The sequence below is a fragment of the Zootoca vivipara genome, chromosome 6, assembly GCF_963506605.1.
Source record: "Zootoca vivipara chromosome 6, rZooViv1.1, whole genome shotgun sequence".
NCBI lineage: Eukaryota > Metazoa > Chordata > Lepidosauria > Squamata > Lacertidae > Zootoca > Zootoca vivipara.
This window is the reverse complement of record NC_083281.1, coordinates 27,956,690-27,979,284: the sequence shown is the minus strand read 5'-3', so window position 1 is coordinate 27,979,284 and position 22,595 is coordinate 27,956,690. Positions and strand designations below refer to the sequence as shown.

General features: G+C 45.6%; 1 protein-coding gene across 1 annotated transcript in view; it reads right to left on the bottom strand.

Moving 5' to 3' along the window:
• LOC118086742 (IgGFc-binding protein) overlaps positions 1–22,595 on the bottom strand; it is a 98,231-nt gene that overhangs the window by 36,190 nt on the left and 39,446 nt on the right. Inside the window, exons 21-32 of the mRNA XM_060276445.1 lie at positions 17,324–17,375; positions 15,702–15,798; positions 12,714–13,934; positions 10,213–10,814; positions 9,668–9,845; positions 8,572–8,985; positions 6,897–7,391; positions 6,100–6,698; positions 4,269–4,833; positions 3,221–3,798; positions 1,727–2,216; positions 947–1,146 (exon numbers count right to left, since the gene is read on the bottom strand). Of these exons, the coding sequence (XP_060132428.1) occupies positions 947–1,146; positions 1,727–2,216; positions 3,221–3,798; positions 4,269–4,833; positions 6,100–6,698; positions 6,897–7,391; positions 8,572–8,985; positions 9,668–9,845; positions 10,213–10,814; positions 12,714–13,934; positions 15,702–15,798; positions 17,324–17,375 (5,491 nt within the window). The remainder of the gene's footprint in view (positions 1–946; positions 1,147–1,726; positions 2,217–3,220; positions 3,799–4,268; positions 4,834–6,099; positions 6,699–6,896; positions 7,392–8,571; positions 8,986–9,667; positions 9,846–10,212; positions 10,815–12,713; positions 13,935–15,701; positions 15,799–17,323; positions 17,376–22,595) is intronic.

Here is a 22,595-nt window from a genome sequence, read left to right as displayed (position 1 = left end):
CAGCGAGGTTTATATCCTCCAAGTACATACCATGCTATGTCTAAAGCACGGATAGCCAACATGGTGCCCTCAAGATGTTGTTAGACCCTCCCCCAAACTCAGCACCAGCCAGCATGATCAATGGTCAGAAATGATGGGAACTGTAGTCCAACAATATCTGGAGAGCATCATGTTGCTACTCCTAGACTAAAGGAATTAAAGGAAGGGGGGAGAGAGACTATGCCAGTACATGTATCAACATATGGGAGTTTGTTTTGTTAAACTATTAATTCACAAAAATATAAAATGAGAGCAGGATCCTGAATGTAATTCTATGATAGTATAGACGTGATGGCCTTTCTATCATCCATGAATTTTGTGTGGGGAAAACAGTAAAATGTGCATGAAGGACATATTTAAATATTTAAATATGATTTTTTTGAGCTAATACAAATAAACAAAATTGGAGATTAATGCAGTAAGGGCATGGAATAGAATTATGAATCAATGCAGGTGAAACAGAGATGAGCCAAAAATAGACTAATATATCCACCCCTGTTACCAACACAAACATCATCAGCAGTATACCACTTCCAACAAACCTTTCAGATCTTTTTGGCTTTCAGAGTCCAAAATAGAGTAAAAAAAACCAACTCCACCTTTACAAATGTCTAAAACCTCATTCTAAAACCATCTTATTGCTAATTCACTTGTTCCCAACAGGAAACTCTGTTCATAAGTGGACAAGTGAGGAAGTGACTTTTATGAGCCATCTTCTAGTAGAGAATGGCAATATGAGAAGGGTATTTTTCTGTGATGGTTCTCTGCTTGTGGAATCTTTTTTTCTCTTGATGATGCATTGCTTCTTCTGGGGTCAATTCATGAAAAACACGAGCCCTCGCAGGCTTGCTTACAAGAGGCACACTCGAATGGCAAACATCACTGTTTTCATAGCTGTTGCAGTTACCTTGATGTAGCGCCCGTCATGCACGCAGCCACAGTTCCCCATTGCCACACATCTGTCACCGTCAAACAGGTAGCCACCGTCACACTGGCAACCTTCAAAGCAATTTTTGGTGCACCGGGGCACAGTGGACAAGCTGGTGCAGGTGGAATCACAGGACCTTGTACACAACTTGTAATGGCTATTGGGTGGGCAGGTGAGAGCTGAAAATGAGAGTGGAGACCAGTGATTAAAAGAGTCAAAGTTACAGGTAGGTAGCTGTGTTGGTCTGACGCAGTCAAAATAAAAATAAAAAATCCTTCCAGTAGCACCTTAGAGACCAACTAAGTTTGTCATAGGTATGAGCTCTGAAGAAGTGTGCATGCACACGAAAGCTCATACCTATGACAAACTTAGTTGGTCTCTAAGGTGCTACTGGAAGGATTTTTTATTTTTATTTTAAAAGAGTCAAAGACAGTCCAGGCAGGTATTGGCTAACTATTTTTCATCATAGAAGGGGTTAGGAAAGCATTTCATCCATATTCATTTGGATGCACAATACCGGGGGGTGGGGGGGATATAATAAAAGTTAATTAAAGGCCTGCTCCATGTTTTTAACCTGCATAAACTATTATTATTAATAATGATTCTATTGATTAGGTCCTAGAAGGAGCAGAAGAAGATTAGAAGACGTAACTGCAGATTCCTGCTGTGCAAACTTACGGCAGAAGTTGTTTGTTCTCCAGGCTCCAATTGTAACTCCTGCAGCCTGGCATGCAGCTACGTAAGCCTGGATGCTCCTACAGAGAGTTTCTCCTGCACCATTGGCTGCACACATGTCATACAGACAGTGGTTGAAGAATTCAGCAGGGTCTACCAAGGAGTGACAGCCCCTGAAGGGGCCGGATTTGGCTTGGATCATTCCGCAGGAACTCTCGGGTCGGTACGGTGCTGTCTTGGCTGCATCACAGATGGGGCAATTATCTCCACAACCATCGGAGCATCTAGCACCATCAATGGGAACCTTCCAAGAGGCCCCAAACTCTTCCACATTCTGGGTACTTTTCCCGGTAGGCAGAGTAAAGTCATCAGTCCTGTCCTTATTGAAATTACCACATAGGCCATTGACATGTCCTTGGTAGTTACTGGGGACAGACACCAAGACGTAAGAGGAAGTGTCAAAAAGGACTTGGAGACCAAAGTCAGACTGGACAATGATATTGTTGCCTTCCTGGTTGGCCCAGAGTTTCCCATCCTTTGTCTTCATGGGCAGTGTATATAGCTCTCCATCCACCTGCATTAACCACAGAGAAGGTGACAATTTTAAATAGTAATTATTAATGTTTATTTAATGGTGTTTTGGACTCCATTTCAGGTGGAAATTCCTCCGAAAGCAGGTTACAGACGAAAGGTGCCTCTAAATTGCTGCTGTTTTGTGGGAGGAATTCATCCACATACCACATATGCAATTGAACAGGATTAAAGCACCCTGTCTCCTCAGAGTGACTAATCTACTTAAAAACAACCAATATTCTAACTTCTCTAAATCTTGCATTGCAGTTCTCCAACCCCAAAAGTGGACAAAAATGCATATATTTGGAGATGTACATAAAAATCCACATATTGGTGAAAATGACAAATAGAAATGCATTAGAGAAATTTGCTTTAAAAAATGTGTCCATCATTTGTTTGTTTGTTTGTTTGTTTATAGCTTTTATAAACTCCTTAATGATTTAGCAAATCTTTAAGTGGTAAAAAGGGGGGGGGAAGGTTGTTAGGAGAAATTTGCACTTAAAAGCAGGAGGATTAAGAAAAAACAACAATAGTGAATTGCCACAGAAATATGGAGAGCTGAATTCAGTACAGTGGTACCTCGGGTTACAAACGCTTCAGGTTACAGACTCCACTAACCCAGAAACCTCGGGTTAAGAACTTTGCTTCAGGATGAGAACAGAAATTGTGCAGCGGCAGTGCGGCGGCGGCGGGAGGCCCCATTAGCTAAAATGGTACCTCAGGTTAAGAACAGTTTCAGGTTAAGAACGGACCTCCGGAACGAATTAAGTTCTTTTTAAAAAATATATTTATTGATTTTTGCAACAATACAACATAACCAGAACGTAAACATAACCAGAGATACCATTGTACTGGAAAAATGTGAAATTGAGAGAAACCAAAATTGTCAGATTCATCCATTCCCAGTGATGGGGCACAAGGGAAATTGGAAGATGAAATTCTCCCAAGGATTCCTACAGAATAGTGGGTGAGCTATGCTGGCATTTCTACTTCAGAGAGACATACCTTGAGCTTCCAGTTTGTTGCCTTCTCAATGACAGTGGTGTATCCATGAAAAGATACTACAATCATCTTAGTCAGTGACCCTTCATTTTCCACTGACACGGCAAAGTTTGCCAGCTGAGCATCCTTTCCTTGGAATTTAGCTAAAGTATAAGTGCAGGTTCCTTGGAAGTCGTAGGCCTGTCCATCAAAAGTTAGGTAGTGGGAGCCTGCGGCCAAACTGCAAGTACCAGACCCTACAGGATGACAGCCTTGGACACCGTCCTTCACCCTACATTCCTCGTGGGGCCCACAGGAGATTTCATGGCATTTGACAACGCCATTGTCTGTACATTGGCATCGTTCCTGGCAGGAGGAACCGGGGTAGAACTCCTCTCCCTTCTTGTAGTAGTTGCCCTGGTGCTCACAGCCACAATCGCCAATGGAGACGCACTGGTCCCCACTGAAGACGAACCCTGGATTGCAATAGCATCCTTCTTTGCAGGACATCTCATACCCATCAGGAGCCGAGAGACCACGGCAAGTGGCAGGGCAGCTATTTCCACAGAGCTCATAGTGAGAGTTGAGTGAGCAGGCAGGGCCTGGAAGAAAGGACAAAAACAGAAAGTGGTAAATTTCAAGCTAGCACAGAAGTTCATTCGGAAGACAGCTGGTTCTTTGGTCACCTGGAGTAGAATAGGTTTGCTGTGCTCTGTTATAAAGTATGTCTATGGAGTGACATCTGCTGGTTAGAGTAGATGTTAGCAAAGGTTGCCATCGGATTAAAATGTATTTCCATATACCATAAGCCCGCAACATACAGTATGGCATGCACATCCTTGGAGCAGAACATTGTAAGGGAGGCGGATTAGCTCACTGGTAAACAGCATATTTTTCATACAAAAGGCGCCAAGGTTTAATCCCTGGCATCTCCAAGTATGACTGGGGAAATGTCCATAACTGAGAGCCTGGAGAGCCAATGTCAGTCAACGTCAACAGTAGATGATCTGAACGGGTGTCCAGATACTGCTTATGTTCCTTTGCTAAAACAGCTTCAAGAGGCAATACTTACTGCAGAAAGACTCTGATCTCCATTCTTCAAGCTCAATGTCCAGATCCTGACAGGCTGCCCCGTAAAAGCCGATGGCGTTGCACAGAATGTTGTGCAGGCCATGATACTGGCAGACATCAAAGATGCAATCATTGAAGTAGGGCGTTGGGTCGATGATCTCATGGCAGTGCCTGAAAGGCCCATCCCTCTTGATGAGGATCCCACAGTATTGATTGCTCTTATAAGCTTGTTTCTGTGCCTCTCCACATGGTGGGCAATCGGTGGTGCAACCCTGTGAACAACCAGGGACCTCTGCCACCTTCCAGCTCTCTGCAAAATGGAATATGCTAGGTGCTTGTCTCCCATCCTTCATGGTCAAGTCATCACTGGGGTTCAAGTTGTTGTTGCCACAGAGGCCACAAACAGCATTGGCATATGTACTGGGTACACTGACTTTGACATAGCTGTTCCAGTCAAAGGTTACTGTCAGGTCAAAATCAGTCTTGATGAAGACCTCACTCCCACTGATATAAGCCTTTATCTTGTCTTCGTGGTAGAAAGGCAGGTTCACAAAGACTTCATTAACCTGGAATGTGATGCAGTAGGAATTGTTACCACCACTACCGCCAAGTGGTTGTGTCCAATATTAGTTTTAGAGAAATAGACCCGTTGAAATTAATGAACAAGAAGCATATAACATAAAGACTATAAGATTTCTCCTGATGCACATGTTCTGGAAACATAAAGCATAGTATCATCAACAAACAGATGGCACCTTGCCCCCAAACTCCTAATGATCACTCTCAGTGGCTTTAGATACATTTTAATAGCACTGGACATAAAATAGTGCCCTGCAGCATCCCAGGACATTGTCACTGGAGGGCAAAAAAGCACTGTCCCAATTCAGTCCTGGAGGTAGAATTGGCACCACTGTGACACAGAACCCCCAATTCCCATTCCTTGGAAGCCAGGAATTGGCCCAATTGGCCCGAAAGCAGCCTCCACGTGGATATTGAAGTCACCTAGGATTATTGTCTTGGGGTCCTCCAACAATATCACAGAAATGACCCTGGGCAGCCTGATCGGTGGTGTTGCTGGGCAACAGGGTTGTTGGTAGAAAGTACTATCCCCAATCTGAGAAGACCACCTCATTCCCTACAGACCCTCTCAGATGTTAAGATTGGCAAAGGGGGCCCCTCTTGGTAGTTTGTGGGTGGATGGGATCTGAGAGCAGGAATTATCTGTGGTAGCCCTTAAGCTGTGAAATTCCCTCCCTGCTGAGCTTCATTTGATACACTCATAAGTTCGATTTTAACTGCGATGTATATTGTAAAGATTCCCTTTATTCATCTGACTATAAATTGTTTTAACTCTTTTTAATATTGTAGTTTTATATTGTTGCAACCCAACTCATGAAAAAAAGGGCCAGTGAAAAATTTAATCATCGTCCGAGGCTCCCATAATAGTTTCTGGATCAGATAAACTCATTGTTCTAGGCAGCTGGGGGCCCTGCTCTCACTGCTCACAAACCATACTTGTCCCATACTTAGGAGCTGAATCTGACAACTCTCGCGGCTGTCAACAACACATATCTAATGCCGAATTTTGCAGCACATTGAGCTTACCTCATCTATACTTTGCATGTCAACAGACCTTGTAGTTCAAGTTACAATGTCCAATGGGGTGTCTTGCCATTTGCTGCAAATAAACCATCCCCTATGTCTAATGCAGGAACTGCTTCAATGCGTACTTAGAAAACTAGCAAGGTACCCTGCCTAAGAGCAATCCTCTGAAACAGCCCTGTAATGACACAAATGGGGGGAACAACAATACATTCACCAATTGCCTATACCTGGATCCTACGTGGATACTCCTGGCTAAGTGTGATTACGACATTGTAGACCTCCAATGTCACCACCTTGGTGTAGGACACATTTTCATTGCCTCGGTGGTTGTTCTCCACATTGACAGTGAAAAACTTGAGAGTTGGGTCCTTAGAGCACAGCACAGCCAGCTGGTAGACACAGGTGCCCATGAAGTCATATTTCTTCCCATCAAAGGTGGTATAGTGAGGGTCCCCAGCTGCTGAGCAAGTAGCGGTGCTTACGGGATGACAAGCCCTGACCCCGTTGACCACAGTGCATGCCTCACTGGCTTTGCAGCCAGCTGGTTTGCACACCACGATGCCCAGGGTGGGATCACATGTGCAGTGGGAACCACAGGTCTCATCAGCCCAGAATTCTTCTCCAGGTTTGTAGTAGAGCCCATTGAAGGTGCAGCCACAGCTCCCGACAGGCACACACTTGTCGACGCTGAGGACATAGCCATCGTTGCATTGGCAGGTTTCCACGCATGGCTGTTTGCATGCAGAGGGAGCATTGCGGTCGGCACAGCTGGCGGGGCAGGCATTGCCACAGAACTCATAGTGGCTATTCTGAGGACACGGCAAGGCTGTAAGGAAGAGAAGAACAGCGGGAATCTAACAACTGATAGAATGAAAAAGTTTCTTTCCCTCTTCCACCAGCATAGGAAAAAGACCCCACCTTTGAGAAGCTTTAAAAAATAGTTAACTTGCAAAGCTCAGAGTCATGTGAAAATTGCACAGGCAGTAAAACTTGGCTTAGTTCCAAAGTGGGGAAGAGCACTCACCACAGCCAGAGGCTGTCCTCCAATCATATATGACGGCACCCTCTTTCCTACAGGTTTTAGCATAGGCCTCCAAGGCCTGGCAAAGGATGTTCTTGGCCCCTCCATTGAGACACACGTCATAAATGCAGCTGTCAAAGAAGTCATCTGGATTCACTATGGAATGGCATTCTCCGAAGGGACCCCCCGAGGTTTTGCTGATCACCCCACAATACTCTTCCTTTCCATACAGCGCCCTCTTGCTCTCATCACATGTTGGGCAATTCCCTCGACAGTAATCCCAGCAAAAGGGGTCCCGGTCCTTGACTTTCCAGCTGCTGGCCCAGCTTATGATGGAGGCAGCCTTGGTGCCATTGAGAAAGACCATGTCGTCTGCAGGGTTTTGATTGAAGTTTCCACAGAGCCCACACATGGCCCCATAGTAGCTGCTGGGGAGAGTGATCACCAGGTGCCAGTTCCAATCGTACGTCACTTGGAGGCCATCCAGCTGTTGTTGGACTACAATCCCCATTAGTGCTAGCCAGCATGGTCAATGGTCAAGGATGACAGAAGTTGCAAACCATTCCCAGCTTCTTCCCTAAGCTTTTACTGCAGGTGATTCTCAAGGAATTTACATTTTCACCACCTACCTCTGTCCATGGTACTGTTTCACATGAGCAAGCATCACTTTGGATAGGTTAAGTTTTTTTAGTGGTCCTAATGCTTAGGTTTCTGCAGGAACGTTCTGCAGCCAATCGGAAGCTGCAGAAGCCACCCAGATGTTCGGCTTCCGAAAATTGTTTGGAAACCGGAACACTCACTTCCAGTTTTTGATCGTTCAGGAGCCAAAACACATGAGTTCCAAGGTGTTTGGCAACTAAGGTACGACTGTATGTACAACCCTCGCCTATGATGGGGCTCACAGCATTAACATCCCAAAAATTCTTGCTTATCCCATAGCCACAGTCCTGGATTCAAGCAGAAATCCAGTGTGCCTCTCTTTCTCTGGCTTCTGCCTGCAGCTTACTCTCTCTCTTTTACACCTCTGGCCCTTGTCCTTCTCACCAACAGCCAGGGGAGAGGCAGAGGCCACCTATGTGCCTTCTGGCACAAAGCAACTTCCTTTGCTTGTTTGCTGTGTATTCTGAGAAGTATCTTGCTAGGTACCAATAGGTCTACAAGGCTGCTGACTCTGCTCTGGCTCCTTTGGCTGCATTTCATCACTCAGACACAGACTGAGCTATCAGAGTAACTGCCCTTGCATACCTGCCCGCTTTCCTGATTTCCAGCATACCTTGGTTCAGGGATAGTGAACCTTGGGACCAGGCCCAAATATGGCGCTGTCTATGGCCCCAGAAGGTTGCCAAGAAGGGATCACAACCCTTGTGCTGAACAAGGTCCCCACCCTACCAACTTATGTTGCTGGTTCCGGCAGGAACTCATTGAAAACAATTTTCTAGATACCTCTGTGATTTGAGTTTGTCAGTAGGTTGTGGAGCATATAGTCAAGAGGGTAGTGACACCCAACTCGAAAGGTATAGAGCATCTAAGTGTGGGTTCAGTCTCTGCACAGATTGAGTCAGTTAGAGCCTTACAAATGAACACACACCTCTAGATACGTCCCAAAGTGACAGGGGATCAGTTCAGATTCTGCTCCCATTTCTCCTCTCCCCCCGAATGTTCAGTCCCCAGTACTTACGACAGAAGGAAGGGCTTCTCCAGGGCTTGACAGAGACCCCAGCCTCTTGGCAGACAGACACGTAGCTCTGGATGCTGTTGCACAACACCTGGCTGTCCCCGTTGCCCAGGCACACATCGTAGATGCAGTTGCTGAAGTACACACCGGGATCGACCTTTCCGTGGCAAGCACTGAAGGGGCCATCAGGCGCAGTGAGGACCCCGCAGTAGTTGCGCTGTTTGAAAACGTCCTTCTTCCTTTCCTCGCAGACTGGGCAGCTGTTCCCAGAGCATCCATCTGAGCAAGATCTATCTGCCCCAGGGACCCGGACCTTCCAGGAAGCACCAAATTTAGCTATGTCAGAGGTTATTACGCCATTGGGTAGCAGGAACTCGTCGTCCTTCTTCCCGTTGTAGTTCCCGTTGTGAAAAGGATCTAGGAGTTTTGGTTGACCACAAACTTGACATGAGTCAGCAGTGTGATGCAGCAGCTAAAAAAGCCAATGCAATTCTGGGCTGCATCAATAGGAGTATAGCATCTAGATCAAGGGAAGTAATAGTACCACTGTATTCTGCTCTGGTCAGACCTCACCTGGAGTATTGTGTCCAGTTCTGGGCACCACAGTTCAAGAAGGATACTGATAAGCTGGAACGTGTCCAGAAGAGGGCAACCAAAATGGTCAAAGGCCTGGAAACGATGCCTTATGAGGAACGGCTTAGGGAGCTGGGTATGTTTAGCCTGGAGAAGAGAAGGTTAAGGGGTGATATGATAACCATGTTCAAATATATAAAAGGATGTCATATAGAGGAGGGAGAACGGTTGTTTTCTGCTGCTCCAGAGAAGCGGACACGGAGCAACGGATTCAAACTACAAGAAAGAAAATTCCACCTAAACATTAGGAAGAACTTCCTGACAGTAAGAGCTGTTCGGCAGTGGAATTTGCTGCCAAGGAGTGTGGTGGAGTCTCCTTCTTTGGAGGTCTTTAAGCAGAGGCTTGACAGCCATCTGTCAGGAATGCTTTGATGGTGTTTCCTGCTTGGCAGGGGGTTGGACTGGATGGCCCTTGTGGTCTCTTCCAACTCTATGATTCTATGATTCTATGATTCTATGATCCCACAGAGGCCTTGCATCTGGCCACGGTAAGTGCTTGGGACTGTGACTGTCACGTGGTAAACCAGGTCGTAGCTCACAATGAGACCAAAGTCAGTTTCTATCAGGACTTTTGTGCCATGTTGATAGGCTCTGATCCGCCCAGCAGAAAAGGATATAGGGACGGTGTAGATCAAGCCATTCACCTGCAAGAAGAAAACAGAACATTCGCTGGTTGAGTAGGATTGGCCTAAGGGTTGTTTCTTATGTTGCAAACTCATACTCCAAGGATTGGCAGCCAGGGGGCAAACTGTCTCAAAATAATAATAATAATACTATATTAGGAGACATTTGCAATAAAATGCTAACAAGTTTTCATCAGAATTCTAGGGAGAAATGCCAGCTGATAAAGAAATGTGGAGAACTTACGACAGGAAATATGAGAGAAAGAAGCTGATGGACTTGTTCATCCTTAATTAAATGAATAAGCCAAGACAATGTCTTAATGTAATAAAAAAAAAGATGAATGGCTAAAGATCTAATGATTTGCCTCTCCTTTCTGCATGGACTCACCTTCACTTGACCTTGCTTGCTCTGCAGTAATGTGAGTGTAATGCCGTAGACAGTGACTGAGACCATCTTGGTAACAGCAACCTTCCTGTTTCCCCAGGGCTCGTTTTCCACGTTGACAGTAAAGGCTCTCAAGAGCCGGTTGTTTGTGCTGGCCTTAGCCAAGGTATAAGTGCAGGTGCCTTGGAAGTCAAAGGCCAGTCCATCAAATGAGAGATAGTGAGGGTCACCTGAAGCAGAGCAGGTGGCGCGGCTGGTGGGGTAGCAGTTCTGGAGGCCCTTCTCTACCTTGCACTGCTCCCCATTCTTGCAGCTGGCGGGCTGGCATTTTATTTGCTTGCTCTGTGCATCACAGATGCAGCGTTTTGTGCATGTTTTGTCTCCCCAGAACTGCTCACCGGGCGAGAAGGACTTCCCCTCAAACACGCACCCACAGGCAGCCTTGGAGATGCATTTCCCAGCATCCAACACAAAGCCTTCATTACATTGGCAGGTCTCTACACAGGGCAATGAGGAACAGTCTTGGAGCCCAACTTGGTCATTGCAGGTTGCAGGGCAAGGAGATCCACAGGCTTTATAATGGCTGTTCTCAGGGCAGGATTTGGCTGTCAAAAGAGACAAGATGATTGTCAACAAGGCACGATTAGAAGACACAGGGAATCTGAGAGTTAAGCTATATTTTGCTAATGTGGGACAAGGGAAAACATACTGAACTGTGTTTTTATTTTGATTGTATATTTTGTGGTTTTTATATTCTGATTTTATCTGGTGAATCGCCCTGAGACCTACGGGTATAGGGCTGTATATAAATTTAATTGGTAGTTCTGCTGCATACTCCCCTTTACCCTGGCATTCAACCATTCCTCATAAGTCTATTCTGGGTCTGGAAACCAAGCCTTATGATGAACAGATGAAGGAGCTGAGTATGTTTAGCCTAGAAAAGAGGAGACTGAAAAAAATATCATAAACATCTTGAAATATCTTCAAATATCACATGGAAGATAGAGCAAGCTTATTTTCTCTTGCTCCAGAAGCTAGGAGCTTCAAGTTACCAACGGCTTCATAGAATCATAGAATCACAGAGTTGGAAGAGCCCACAAGGGCCCACAAGGGCCATCCAGTCCAATCCCCTGCCAAGCAGGAAACACCATCAAAGTATTCCTGACAGATGGCTGTCAAGCCTCTGCTTAAAGACCTCCAAAGAAGGAGACTCCACCACACTCCTTGGTAGCAAATTCCACTGCCGAACAGCTCTTACTGTCAGGAAGTGCTTCCTAATGTTTAGGTGGAATCTTCTTTCTTGTAGTTTGAATCCATTGCTCCGTGTCCGCTTCTCTGGAGCAGCAGAAAACAATCTTTCTCCCTCCTCCATATGACATCCTTTGAATATGGCTATCATATCACCCCTTAACCTTCTCTTCTTCAGGCTAAACATACCCAGCTCCCTAAGCCGTTCCTCATAAGGCATCGTTTCCAGGCCTTTGACCATTTTGGTTGCCCTCCTCTGGACACGTTCCAGTTTGTCAGTATCCTTCTTGAACTGTGGTGCCCAGAACTGGACACAGTACTCCAGGTGAGGTCTGACCAGAGCAGAATACAGTGGTACTATTACTTCCCTAGATCTAGATGCTATACTCCTATTGATGCAGCCCAGAATTGCATTGGCTTTTTTAGCTGCTGCATCACACTGCTGACTCATGTCAAGTTTGTGGTCTACCAAGACTCCTAGATCCTTTTCATATGTACTGCTCTCAAGCCAGGTGTCACCCATCCTGTATTTGTGCCTTTCATTTTTTCTGCCCAAGTGTAGTACTTTACATTTCTCCTTGTTAAAATTCATCTTGTTTGCTTTGGCCCAGTTGTCTAATCTGTTAAGGTCATTTTGAAGTGTGATCCTGTCCTCTGGGGTATTAGCCACCGCTCCCAATTTGGTGTTGTCTGCAAACTTGCTCAGGATGCCCTCAAGCCCATCATCCAAGTCATTGATAAAGATGTTGAATAAGACTGGGCCCAAGACAGAACCCTGTGGCACCCCACTAGTCACTACTCTCAAGTTACAAGAAAGGAGATTCTGACAGTCACAGCAAACGATGGGGGTTCTCCAGTCCAAGACAGCAACTTGCTTTTCCCGGAAAGCTATAGTTCTTTAACCTATTTATGGTAAGTATTCCAGGCAGAATGGAATAGTGAAAATTAGGAGGTGCTTTTACACCCTAAAATAGTGGCTACTAAAGTTCCATTCCCAGGTTCATTGTGATCTACTGTGGTCCTTCAGTTACCGCCCATAAGGGGTCACTTTCTTTGACAATCTACAGATGAGCACACAGTAATGTTAAAACACAGCATCCAATGCTGGAAAGCCAAAAGATGAAAACATTGGAAGTGGAAGAAACCACAAACAAGGACTGGATACTCAATAGGATGTAGCCAACTTTAGTTATTGATTTAAAAAGCTCATTTGTAGCATAAAAACCTAAAGTATACGCACAGATTCAGATACTTACTGCAAGAGCAAAGGGCCACAGAGCCATAGCCATCAGCATGTACACCTCCAAGAATGAAGAGCCCAAAAGGAGCGCTGGGATTCTCTACAGAGAGGGCACTGGCTTCTTTGCCCAAGCTAAGTTGACTGAAAGAATACTCTGTTCCAGGGATGCGTGTCCACTTGGCATTTGTAATGGCTCTCTTCTCTAATGTGATCCCATTTGAATCTAAGGTTTTTGCTACGATGACAGCAAAATTATCAAGCTCCTTAATCCCGTCAATGTGATAGGATGTGCAGTAGCTGTTTAAAGCAGGGACATTGATGAGGAAAGGGTCGTATTTCTTGCTGTTACCAGCAAAAAAGAAAAGGACCTGGATCCCTGCATTGGCAGAGAAGAAATAGGACTGAGATGGCTGCATTTGGAACTGGATGACTTCCCCAGCCACTGCACGGCGGGAACCTGGAGTGGCCCCAGACTGGTATTGGATCAAAGTGTTATCTTGGGAAGCGACGACATACACAATGTCAGTCTGAGTTTGGAAGGGCACTGGGGGAACTATGAAGGTGGTGCCCCAGCTGGAAACAGGCAAGAGCTGCTCAGCAACATGGTCACAATATGAGAACTTCTGGACACAGATGTGCCCACTCAAAACAGCCACGGGCGCAACGGATTCAACCTTGGTACCAGACAAATCAACTGAGCATTGCAGCTGGATGGCTTGGAAGGCTTTGAGGTCAACAACAAGCCTGCTCCCTGCACCATAAACCTTCCCTTGGAATGTCACAGCCCCTTTCAGGTGAATAGTGACTTGAGTGGGAAACTGATAGGCTACAACTGCAAATTCCTTGAAAGTGTTTGCCGCATCCCCCACTGGGGTTACCACATAATATGATGTGCCCAGCTGCTGAACTGGGTACACGACTGTGGCAGCACTTGTTGAAAACTTGTCATTGTAAGAAAACACCGATATATCTTTGTCAGCTTGGATCCGCACAGTCTGATAAAAAATGTTGGTCCCCTTCATCTCTGAGGAGGCTGGAACCACAATGGACACGGTCTCCTTCTCATTGACAGAAACCGTTTTCTGAAATGTAGATTTGTTCACTGTGACTGTGACGGTGGTTGCAGGATGATATCCAGTGATAAGCAGCTGAAGTTTAGGAGTGCCGTTACTTTTGTATGCGTTCTCCAGGAAGGCTGTGATAAATTCCGTCCCTCTGGAACTTGCTCCACAATACCCTGCAAGGCAGAAGGAATGGATAATTAGCCAAGTGCAAGTATCTCAGTGCTGGGCTTTAATCACTTGATGTGGCAACGATTAGAGTTGTTGTATAATGATCTGAGTAGCCTATCTTACAGCAGTAAGAAAATGATTACTCAAAGGAACCTATTAATATTCCTGTTTGGAATATTAATTCCATGGAACCAATAAAGTAGTACCTCTGAGGAACAAATGATTATTCATCTGTCAATACATTATGAAGCATCCCTTAAAAATATCCAGCTTTTCCTATGATAGCCTGCCTCACAGAAGGAAGTTTTGATTGTAGCCTGGCGAGGCCTCTAGTGAGATTCCGTTACCCAGGCTGTCGTGTTCCAAGCAAACACAGTTGAAAGAGCACCTGGTAAATTTGTTTCTCTTCGTTTCAACTCTTCCTAGAAATATTGAACCAAGATATGGTCATCTACATACCTTTCCCATTTCCAGGGCCGGCTCTAGGGGTAGGCTGGGTGGCGCAGGGCTCCAGGGCGCCGGGCTGGCAGGGGGGTGCCGCATGGAAGCCATCCTGCGCACTGAGCCCACCAGGGCGAGGGCGCCGGAGCGATCTCCGCACCACGGCGCCTGACATGCTTGAGACGGCCCTGCCCATTCCCTCACAAGTAATTGGGTCCTCCCTGCAAGAGAGGGCAAGCGTTGCGGTGGGTCCCAGCAACGAGGTCTAGCGGGTGGGGACAATTGGAGCAGCCACAACACCCTATTGGTGGTCCATCTGACAGGGTGCAAATGGGCTGAGGGCATGCCAATCAAAGAGTCAGATGGACCACTATTTAGGCGCTGCACGTGTCCGTAGAGAGCCTTCTTCTCCGGCACAGGGCATCAGAACACCCGCCCACCTCTCCCTAATTTTAGGGCTTTCACTTGACCTTGCTATGCTGTCATGTGTCGTCTGACGTTGTTGCAGGGGCACGGCAGGAATTTTCCCCACTTGGCTGATTGGCTGTTGCCATTTGGGTTTTGCCTGCCACGTAGCAATTTGTCACAACTTGTACGGTTGGCGGATAGGCTGTGGTTCATGCTGATAGGGGTGGAATGATCCCTTACCACCCTATCCACAGGTATTCCTCTTAAAGGAATCCATTGGACTTCTGGTTGGTATTCCCCCAAGCGGGGTTGTGCCCTCTCCAGAGTTCTGGGCACACATGGGGGAATCAGGGCCTGGCGTTAGTCAGGACCCCCGTCCCAGGTGTGGACCTGGTTGCTGACTCATGGTGCGCCCTGAGTCAGCGCTACCCTAGGTAGCTTTCGGAACCAGAGCCTATGCAACCACTCACTTGATTTGCAATCAATAAAGTTGTGGCCTAAATTCTGCCAAAACCAAACCAAAAATATGAGTCATGTCTGAATTTATTTCTAGGCCTAGGTTAAAGGATCTCCACACGCAACTGATCAGCGTGTTGCAGCATGATAACAGAACAAGAGTGTTGGAGTGCAGATGCAGGAAGGCAGGTGGTCCAAGTGAGTGGGTGGGTGGCCTAGGAAGATGGCTGAGTTTGTGCGTGGCTGAAGCTGACAGTGGGGAGCCCAAGCAAACAGAGATGGTGGCAGAGCAGGCAGTCCAGGCAAAACTGGAGAGGAACAATGAGGACAGACTGAGACAGCTCCCTGCAACTGTCTTGCCCACTTCAGCTTCAGCAGCTTCAGAAGACAAGGAGGAGAGAAATGGATGTGGGCATGTGCCCCAGGCGAGGCACTGAGGAACAGGCAGGGCTGGGCAGGCAGCTCACCAACATCCGTCCTGCTCTCCCACTGCTGTCCATGGCTTCCCTCGTCCTCGCCCTCTGCAGCTAAGTATGAAATGGCCGTGGCAGCTGGGTGGAATGTCTAATGGGAGGGGACATAGTTCAGGTGAGCTCTGAGTGGAAGAAGGCTCTGTGTTTGGGCAAGCTGTAAGGGGCATTAGCAAGGTCAGTGAGAGTGCAGAGTTAGCAAGGTGGTGGAGTTGTAAAAGCAGGAGGAGAAGGGCTTAATAGGGTGTATAGGGAGGAGGAATGGGAATGGCTGGGTGTAAAGGAAGGGGAGTTTTACCAGGTGTTAAGGAATGGAATTGGTGAGGGGGTGGGGGATCTGGTAGGATGAATGAGCAACAGTACAGCCCCACACCCCTACCCTAGCTACACCAGCAAATTTGACTTACGTACTGTATGAACATACCATGTTCCCCCCCCAAAGGAAAAGAATAAATAAAACTTTGAATTAATGAATCAAAGGTATTTCTCAGCTACCCCATAAGAAAAGTTCTCTAGGTACCTTACCAAATAATAGTTAAAAATATGATTATTAAATAAACAACAACAACATAAGGTGCAACACAGCAAATAGGGTGTGTAAGCAATAGGGTTATTATTATTATTTATTATTATTTTATTATTTATACCCCGCCCATCTGGCTGGGTTTCCCCCGCCACTCTGGGCGGCTTCCAACGAGTACCAAAATACATTAAATAAAATACAAACATGCCTTCAAAACGTTTTAAGCCGCAAAGTCATTAAAAGCCAGGTGGAATTTTGAAAAGACAAAGGTGCTGCTGGCTCTGGAAAGAATACAAAGCAGGGGAAGGTGCTACGGTAGACTGGGGTGCAGTCTCTGAGAACAGCAACTGAATCTATGAGGAAAGGCTTCAGAGTTTGAGGTCTGAACAGTGTGGAGAGAATGGAGAGAACGAATAACTGCTCCTTTGTTCCTATATTAAGGTTTTAGGTTGTTAGCAGAGTGTGAGCTGAAGTGAGCTGAGAAAACCAGACAGGCTCGCATTTTGTAAGTTGCATTTTGTAAATCTTTGACTTTAGACATTCAGAATCAGTGTCCTCCGGGTGTGGTTGGACTCCAGATCCCATCATCCCTGACCATTATCTTTGATGGCTGGGGATGATGGGAGCTGGAGTCCGACAACATCGGTCATAGGTTACCCACAGTGGTAGGGACTGGACATGTGTTAACTCAGCCAACAATACATTGGGCTGGGTGCCAGATAGCCATAGACGCAAACTGGAATTCTGGGTCAAGGAAAGTTTAGCCAGGTTGTGAGCAAGTCCCTGTTCTGTCAGCATCTGCATTTGCCCCACAGTGAAAAATGTGCAAGTAGTGTCTCATTTGTAGGGCCAACCTGCAGGTTACCGATTAGCACTAAACTCACCAAATAGGAGCACCAGCCTGATCCAAGGCAGCAGCAGTCTTGTTGCCATGGCTAAAAAAAATAAAAAAAAATAGCAGAAGAAAGTAGTTCAAGTAATCTGCAGATTCAAGGTAAATTCCCATCCTCCGATCTGATCATTTGTCTCTTGAACATCTACAACATGCCTTCTAGAGCCTGTGTGGCAACATATACGAATTCTAGCTCCCTTTTACCTGGCTCAGCAAATTGTAACCATCTTTCTCCATTTCTTTCAAACAGCTACAACTATGGTTACATGAGAAGTCTGAGCAATTTTGCCTTTGTCTCACAACTTTCCCCTGAGAAAACCCATTGTTTAACGCTAAATTGGAACATATGTCAATCTGCAAAATACCGGATTGCTGTAGCCTCTGATTCGGTGCTAAACCACAGGTTTTCCCTCAGGGAAAGTGGATGGGTGGCTGAGCCTACAGATGATAATCAGAAATGACTGAATCGTGTGTGTGTGTGTGTGTGTGTGTGTGTGTGTGAGTGTGTGTGTGTGTGAATGGATAAAGCCTTGTTGGCATAAAAGGATATTCAAGACACATCTGAGAACTAACACCAAGGATCCCAGACAAATGTCTGCTGCAAGAGAGTGCCCAACTTCTAATTGAAGCCAGTTGGGCTTCTGATACACAAGGGACAACTAACAGTATTTGACAGACCAACATGATACCGATACCATTAGGGAATAAAAATGTTCTGTTACAGATCTTTAACTGGTCGTTTGCCAACCTGGGGTCCTCCAGGTGTTTTGGACTACAGCTCCCCCAGTCCAGAACATCTGGAAGGCATCCACAGGCTATATACAGGTGAAACTCAGAAAATTAGAACATCGTCAAAAAGTGCATTTATTTCAGTAACGCAACTTAAAAGGTGAAACCAATATATGAAATAGATGCATGACATGCAAAGCAAGATATGTCAAGCCTTTCTTTGTTGTAATTGTAATTATTTGTTGTTAGGTGGGTCAATTATAAATGGAATGGAATTAATGAAATGTAATAGCGATGTTCATTTTTGTAGTATTGTAACTATTTGTTTTATTACTGTGGAATTTCCAAAAGAAAGCATTTGTAAAAAATTAAAAGAAAAATAAAAAAATAATAAGTTGCATTACTGAAATAAATGCAGTTTTTGACGATATTCCAATTTTCCGAGTTTCACCTGTAGTTGGACTGCTTATATTCCAAATGGCTTTTCTGCAGACCATAGGAAGCTCCCTTATACTGTACTGAGTCAGATCATTGGTTCGTCTTGCTCAGTATTGTCTTCACTGACTGACAACAGCTCTCCAGGGTTTCAGGAAGGAGTCTCCCCCAAGCCTACCTGAAGATGCTGGGAATTGAACTTGTGGCCTTCTACTTGCAAGGTAAGGTGCTCTATCACTGAGCTACGGCCCTCACCAAGCAGATCCCGGCATGCAGGTTACTTACCTGTCCACATATCAAAGCATCACCAACTCAACAAAGGCAGGCAATGACCTCGCTTACTTTCTGAGGGCATCTGGTTAGTTCAGCACTCATAGTAGCTGCGTTTATATAGCAGCTTACTCTTTAGTAGCCCAGCCAATGCCTTAAGGGGGCAGGGGAAAGGGCAACACCCCTTTCTAAGCAGGAAATGCTGATAACATGGTCAAATAATTGTCAGACCTAGTATGTTAATATGCAAAATCTATATTCTATAGCCCTCATTGTGGTTATAAGCATGAAATTTGGAGGATATTTGGGCATTTGTCTGATCCAGCAGGTTCTTTTCTTCAGCAGGCTCTTATCTAAGTTATGCTGGCTGGTCAATATTTGGTTTCTCCTAGTATGTAATATTCAAATTGCCACACAAAAACTTAGTAGCTTACTTAGCTAGAATATGCAAAATAGGTTTTATTGTTTGGGAATTTCTGAAAGTTCAAAAATTATTGGTAGCAATATTAGATTCCCTTTGAGGGACCAAATTTGCAGTATAATTGTAACCCTGAACTCAGAGTTAGTGACAATCATAATCCTAAGGGCTATACTTGTGGTGGTGTTTCAATGTACGTGAAACTAGGTAAAATGGTTGCAGGAATAGACAGGGAGAGTAGCAGGCTTTTAATCGCTGATTAATTTGCTCTTATTTAGTGTTTGGTGTGAATTACTCTGAATAGTATTTATTTGTATGTATACAAAAGATAAAATACATAATAATAAAAACAGGATAAAATACATTACACAGGTAAAATAATGATTAAAACCAGATGATCTATCAGGTAAGAGTTTGCTCCTCTGAAGAATTTATCTTATCATCTTTCTTTCTTTCTTTCTTTCTTTCTTTCTTTCTTTCTTTCTTTCTTTCAAGATTTTGTCACAGATGGGTGTTGGCTACTCCTGAGTAAGCACTCCACACATCCTCTGGATTTTCAGAGTTTTATTGTGCATGCTATATACAGTGGTGAGATGTCTCAAATCATGTCTTCTCTGCATGGATGAGAAGCCCGCAATGGCGTCTGGCGGGCTCTGCCTCAGTCTTTAAGACTGGTCCCCAAAATGCCCCTCCTGGCACTACGGGTCCCCGTAGTGTCCAACCTTTCTCCTCAGCTGCCGTTGATTCTTCCCCCTCCCTTCCACCCTTTGATGCAGCTGGCTCCACCCCTTCTTCTCTGCTTCCCAACTGCAGCTGAGGCTCCAGTATTCTGCTAGAGCCCTGGAACCTCCTCCCTGCCTTGCTGCTCTTGCTGCCGCTCTCCCAGCTGGTAGAAGTAAGCAGAGTGGGCTGCTCTCTGCCAGTCCTCTCTCTTACATCCACCCCTCCTCCAGGCCCCCTCTCCCCCCCCCCCTCCTGAGGATTGTGTTGCCTGGTCTGGTGGCTGTAAAGAGGGCTGGAAGCCTGACAGGTCTTTCTCCTCTGCTGTAGTGTATGTCAAACCCTGTTCCCAGTCGGTGCTGGGTGGCTGGTCCGTGTAGTCCCCTCCGTTGTCATCCTCCTCCTCCCTCTGGAAAATTGCTTCCGATTCCCGGAGGGCTCCTTGGGTCTGCGTCTCCCCTGCTCCCCACCTGGGATTGCCCTCCCCCTCTGTGTTCCCTGTGCTACTGACATGTGGTGGTTTGGGTCTGTGGGAGAAAGGAGCGTGCAGTTCCAGTGCGCGGCCCTCCCCCATCGGGAGCCCGGGCTCGCTGTGGCACTGTAGACCTCCTCCTCTTCCCTTCTTTCTGGAACCTCTTGGCTGCCTTCTCCCTCCACCCTTCTGTCTAGTGTCTTTTGTGTGATTTCCTCCCCCTCCCTCCTGTCAGCGTCTTGTGTTGGATGTGTGTCACGTCCTCTGAACCTTGGGCTTTCCCTAAAGTGTGAGAGCAAAGATCTGTGACCCACGGGATGGACCTTTCTCGCTGTAGGTACTTCCCCCCTGAAGGTGACAGGGTTGATCTGTGTCAGAACCTTGAAGGGCCCCAGCCTTCTGGGTGCCAGCTTCTTCCCCCTTCCCCCCATGGGAAGGCCTTCTGACCACAGCCAGACCCTGTCCCCTCCCTGGAAAACCTGCTCCAGCCCCCTGTGATGGTCTGCCCCCTCCTTGTAAGCCTCATTGCCCCTTGCCAAGTCTCCATCCAGTTGTTGGTGTACTGTCTCTCTCCTCTCACCCCATGCCTCAATAGGTGGTCCCCCAATCTCCCCCTCCCCCTGCTCTGGGAAGGCTCTATGGTTTCGCCCAAGACTGGCCTTACTGGGTGTGAGCCTCGTGAAGACGTGTACTGCATGCCCCTCCGTGGGGTTGTCATGATATTGCTTGAGAATCTTCCCTCTGAGGGAGTTTTGGGGCATATACAAGGCTCCATTGCTAAAGAGTAACTCCTCTTTCTCTGCAAGCCCTTCCCCTGCCCCCTTTTCCTCCCTCAAGTCCCTCCGTATGTTCTGGGTAAAAGTGTCCTCTTTGGTGAGTTTGCTCAGTTCCTCTTCCTTCACCCCCGTCTCTGAGGATTCGGCTTCTTTCATTTTCACGTTGGCCACAGTGGCTACACGCTCTCAGTGTTCTCCTCCTTTCCTGCAGTCCTCCTTGCCGTCTGCATCTCCAAAGGTGAGATCTCCCTGGCGCTGGCTGCCCACAGGGTCATTGTCCATTAAGTCAAAAGCTAGCACTTCTGAGTGCTTGTTCACTGCTCTCTGCCAGTCCTCTCTCTCACAGATTTTAAATTATTTATTGAATTTTGAAGATACAAAACATAGAAAAGAAGAAACACATATAGACAAACAAAAAATAAACTGCTATTTACACAAACAAAAATCATTCCCACCCCTGTGACTACCCACCACCACACCCAAGACTCCCCTCCACCCCATCTTGACTTCCGTGTAAATTTGATACAAAACATTGCAATCTTTTGAGTTATTGTGTTTTATTCTCTTTATAATATAATTTCTTAGTGAGTTCAATTTCACTTTACTCCTTTAATCTAAGCATATGAGCATGTTCTTTTTGGAGCAGTGTTTATCCATATATTCTTCGAAACATTGCCATTCCTGTCTAAATTTTTGATTTGACTGCATTCTTATAAATGCAGTTAGCTTTGCCATTTTCATAAATTTGCTTAATTTATATAGACAGTCAGCTTTTGTAGGTATTATCTCACTCTTCCATTTGCTGGCAAATACAATCCTGGAGGCTGCTGTAGCATATACTGTAGAAAAATTCCTTTCTTATTCTGAGGTATGTCTTTTCCCAACAGGCCTAATAAATATGTCTCTGGTTTCTTTTCTATAGATGCTTCTACTACGTTTTTTAGTTCTTCTTGAATCATACCCCTGTATCCCTTTGATTTTTCACATGTCCAACAGGCATGAAATAATGTTCCTTCTTCTTCGCCACATTTCCAGCATAGGTTAGACTTCTGTTTGTAGATTGTGGCTAACTTGGATGGCATTAGGTACCACCTAAAAAACATTTTCTTAAAATTCTCTTTTATTTCATAGCAAGCAGTGAGCCTAATGTCTATGCGCCAAAGCCTTTCCCACTGGTCCAAGTACATCGTATGGCTGATGTCTTGGGCCCATTTTACCATTGCTTCTTTTACTTCTTCTTCTTGTAGGTCCAATTCTAATAGCAAATTATAAATTTTTGATAAGGTTCTCTTATTACTTTTCAATAATGCATTTTGTAGGTTTGATTCTTCTGTGCCAAATCCTCTTTTCAGATCTGATTTGAATAGGCTTTTTAATTGGTTGTATTGCAGCCAATCCGATTCCTTATTTCCTCAAATGTTTTAACTTTAATTGACCTTGGTCTTCAGTCAGTAATTGTCTCAGCCCTGGTGAAGATGATAAGATAAATTCCAGCTCCTCTCAGGTTGGTGCCATAGCCATTATAAGAAAACAAGGGAGGTGTTCATGGTTAGTTCCGGCACCCTTTCTCTAGAAAAATAGCACTGATCCACACAAACTTTCCCCCTTAACTGTCAAGGTTGCGCCAGATGAGCAGGAGTGGTGGCAAGCCCCCCC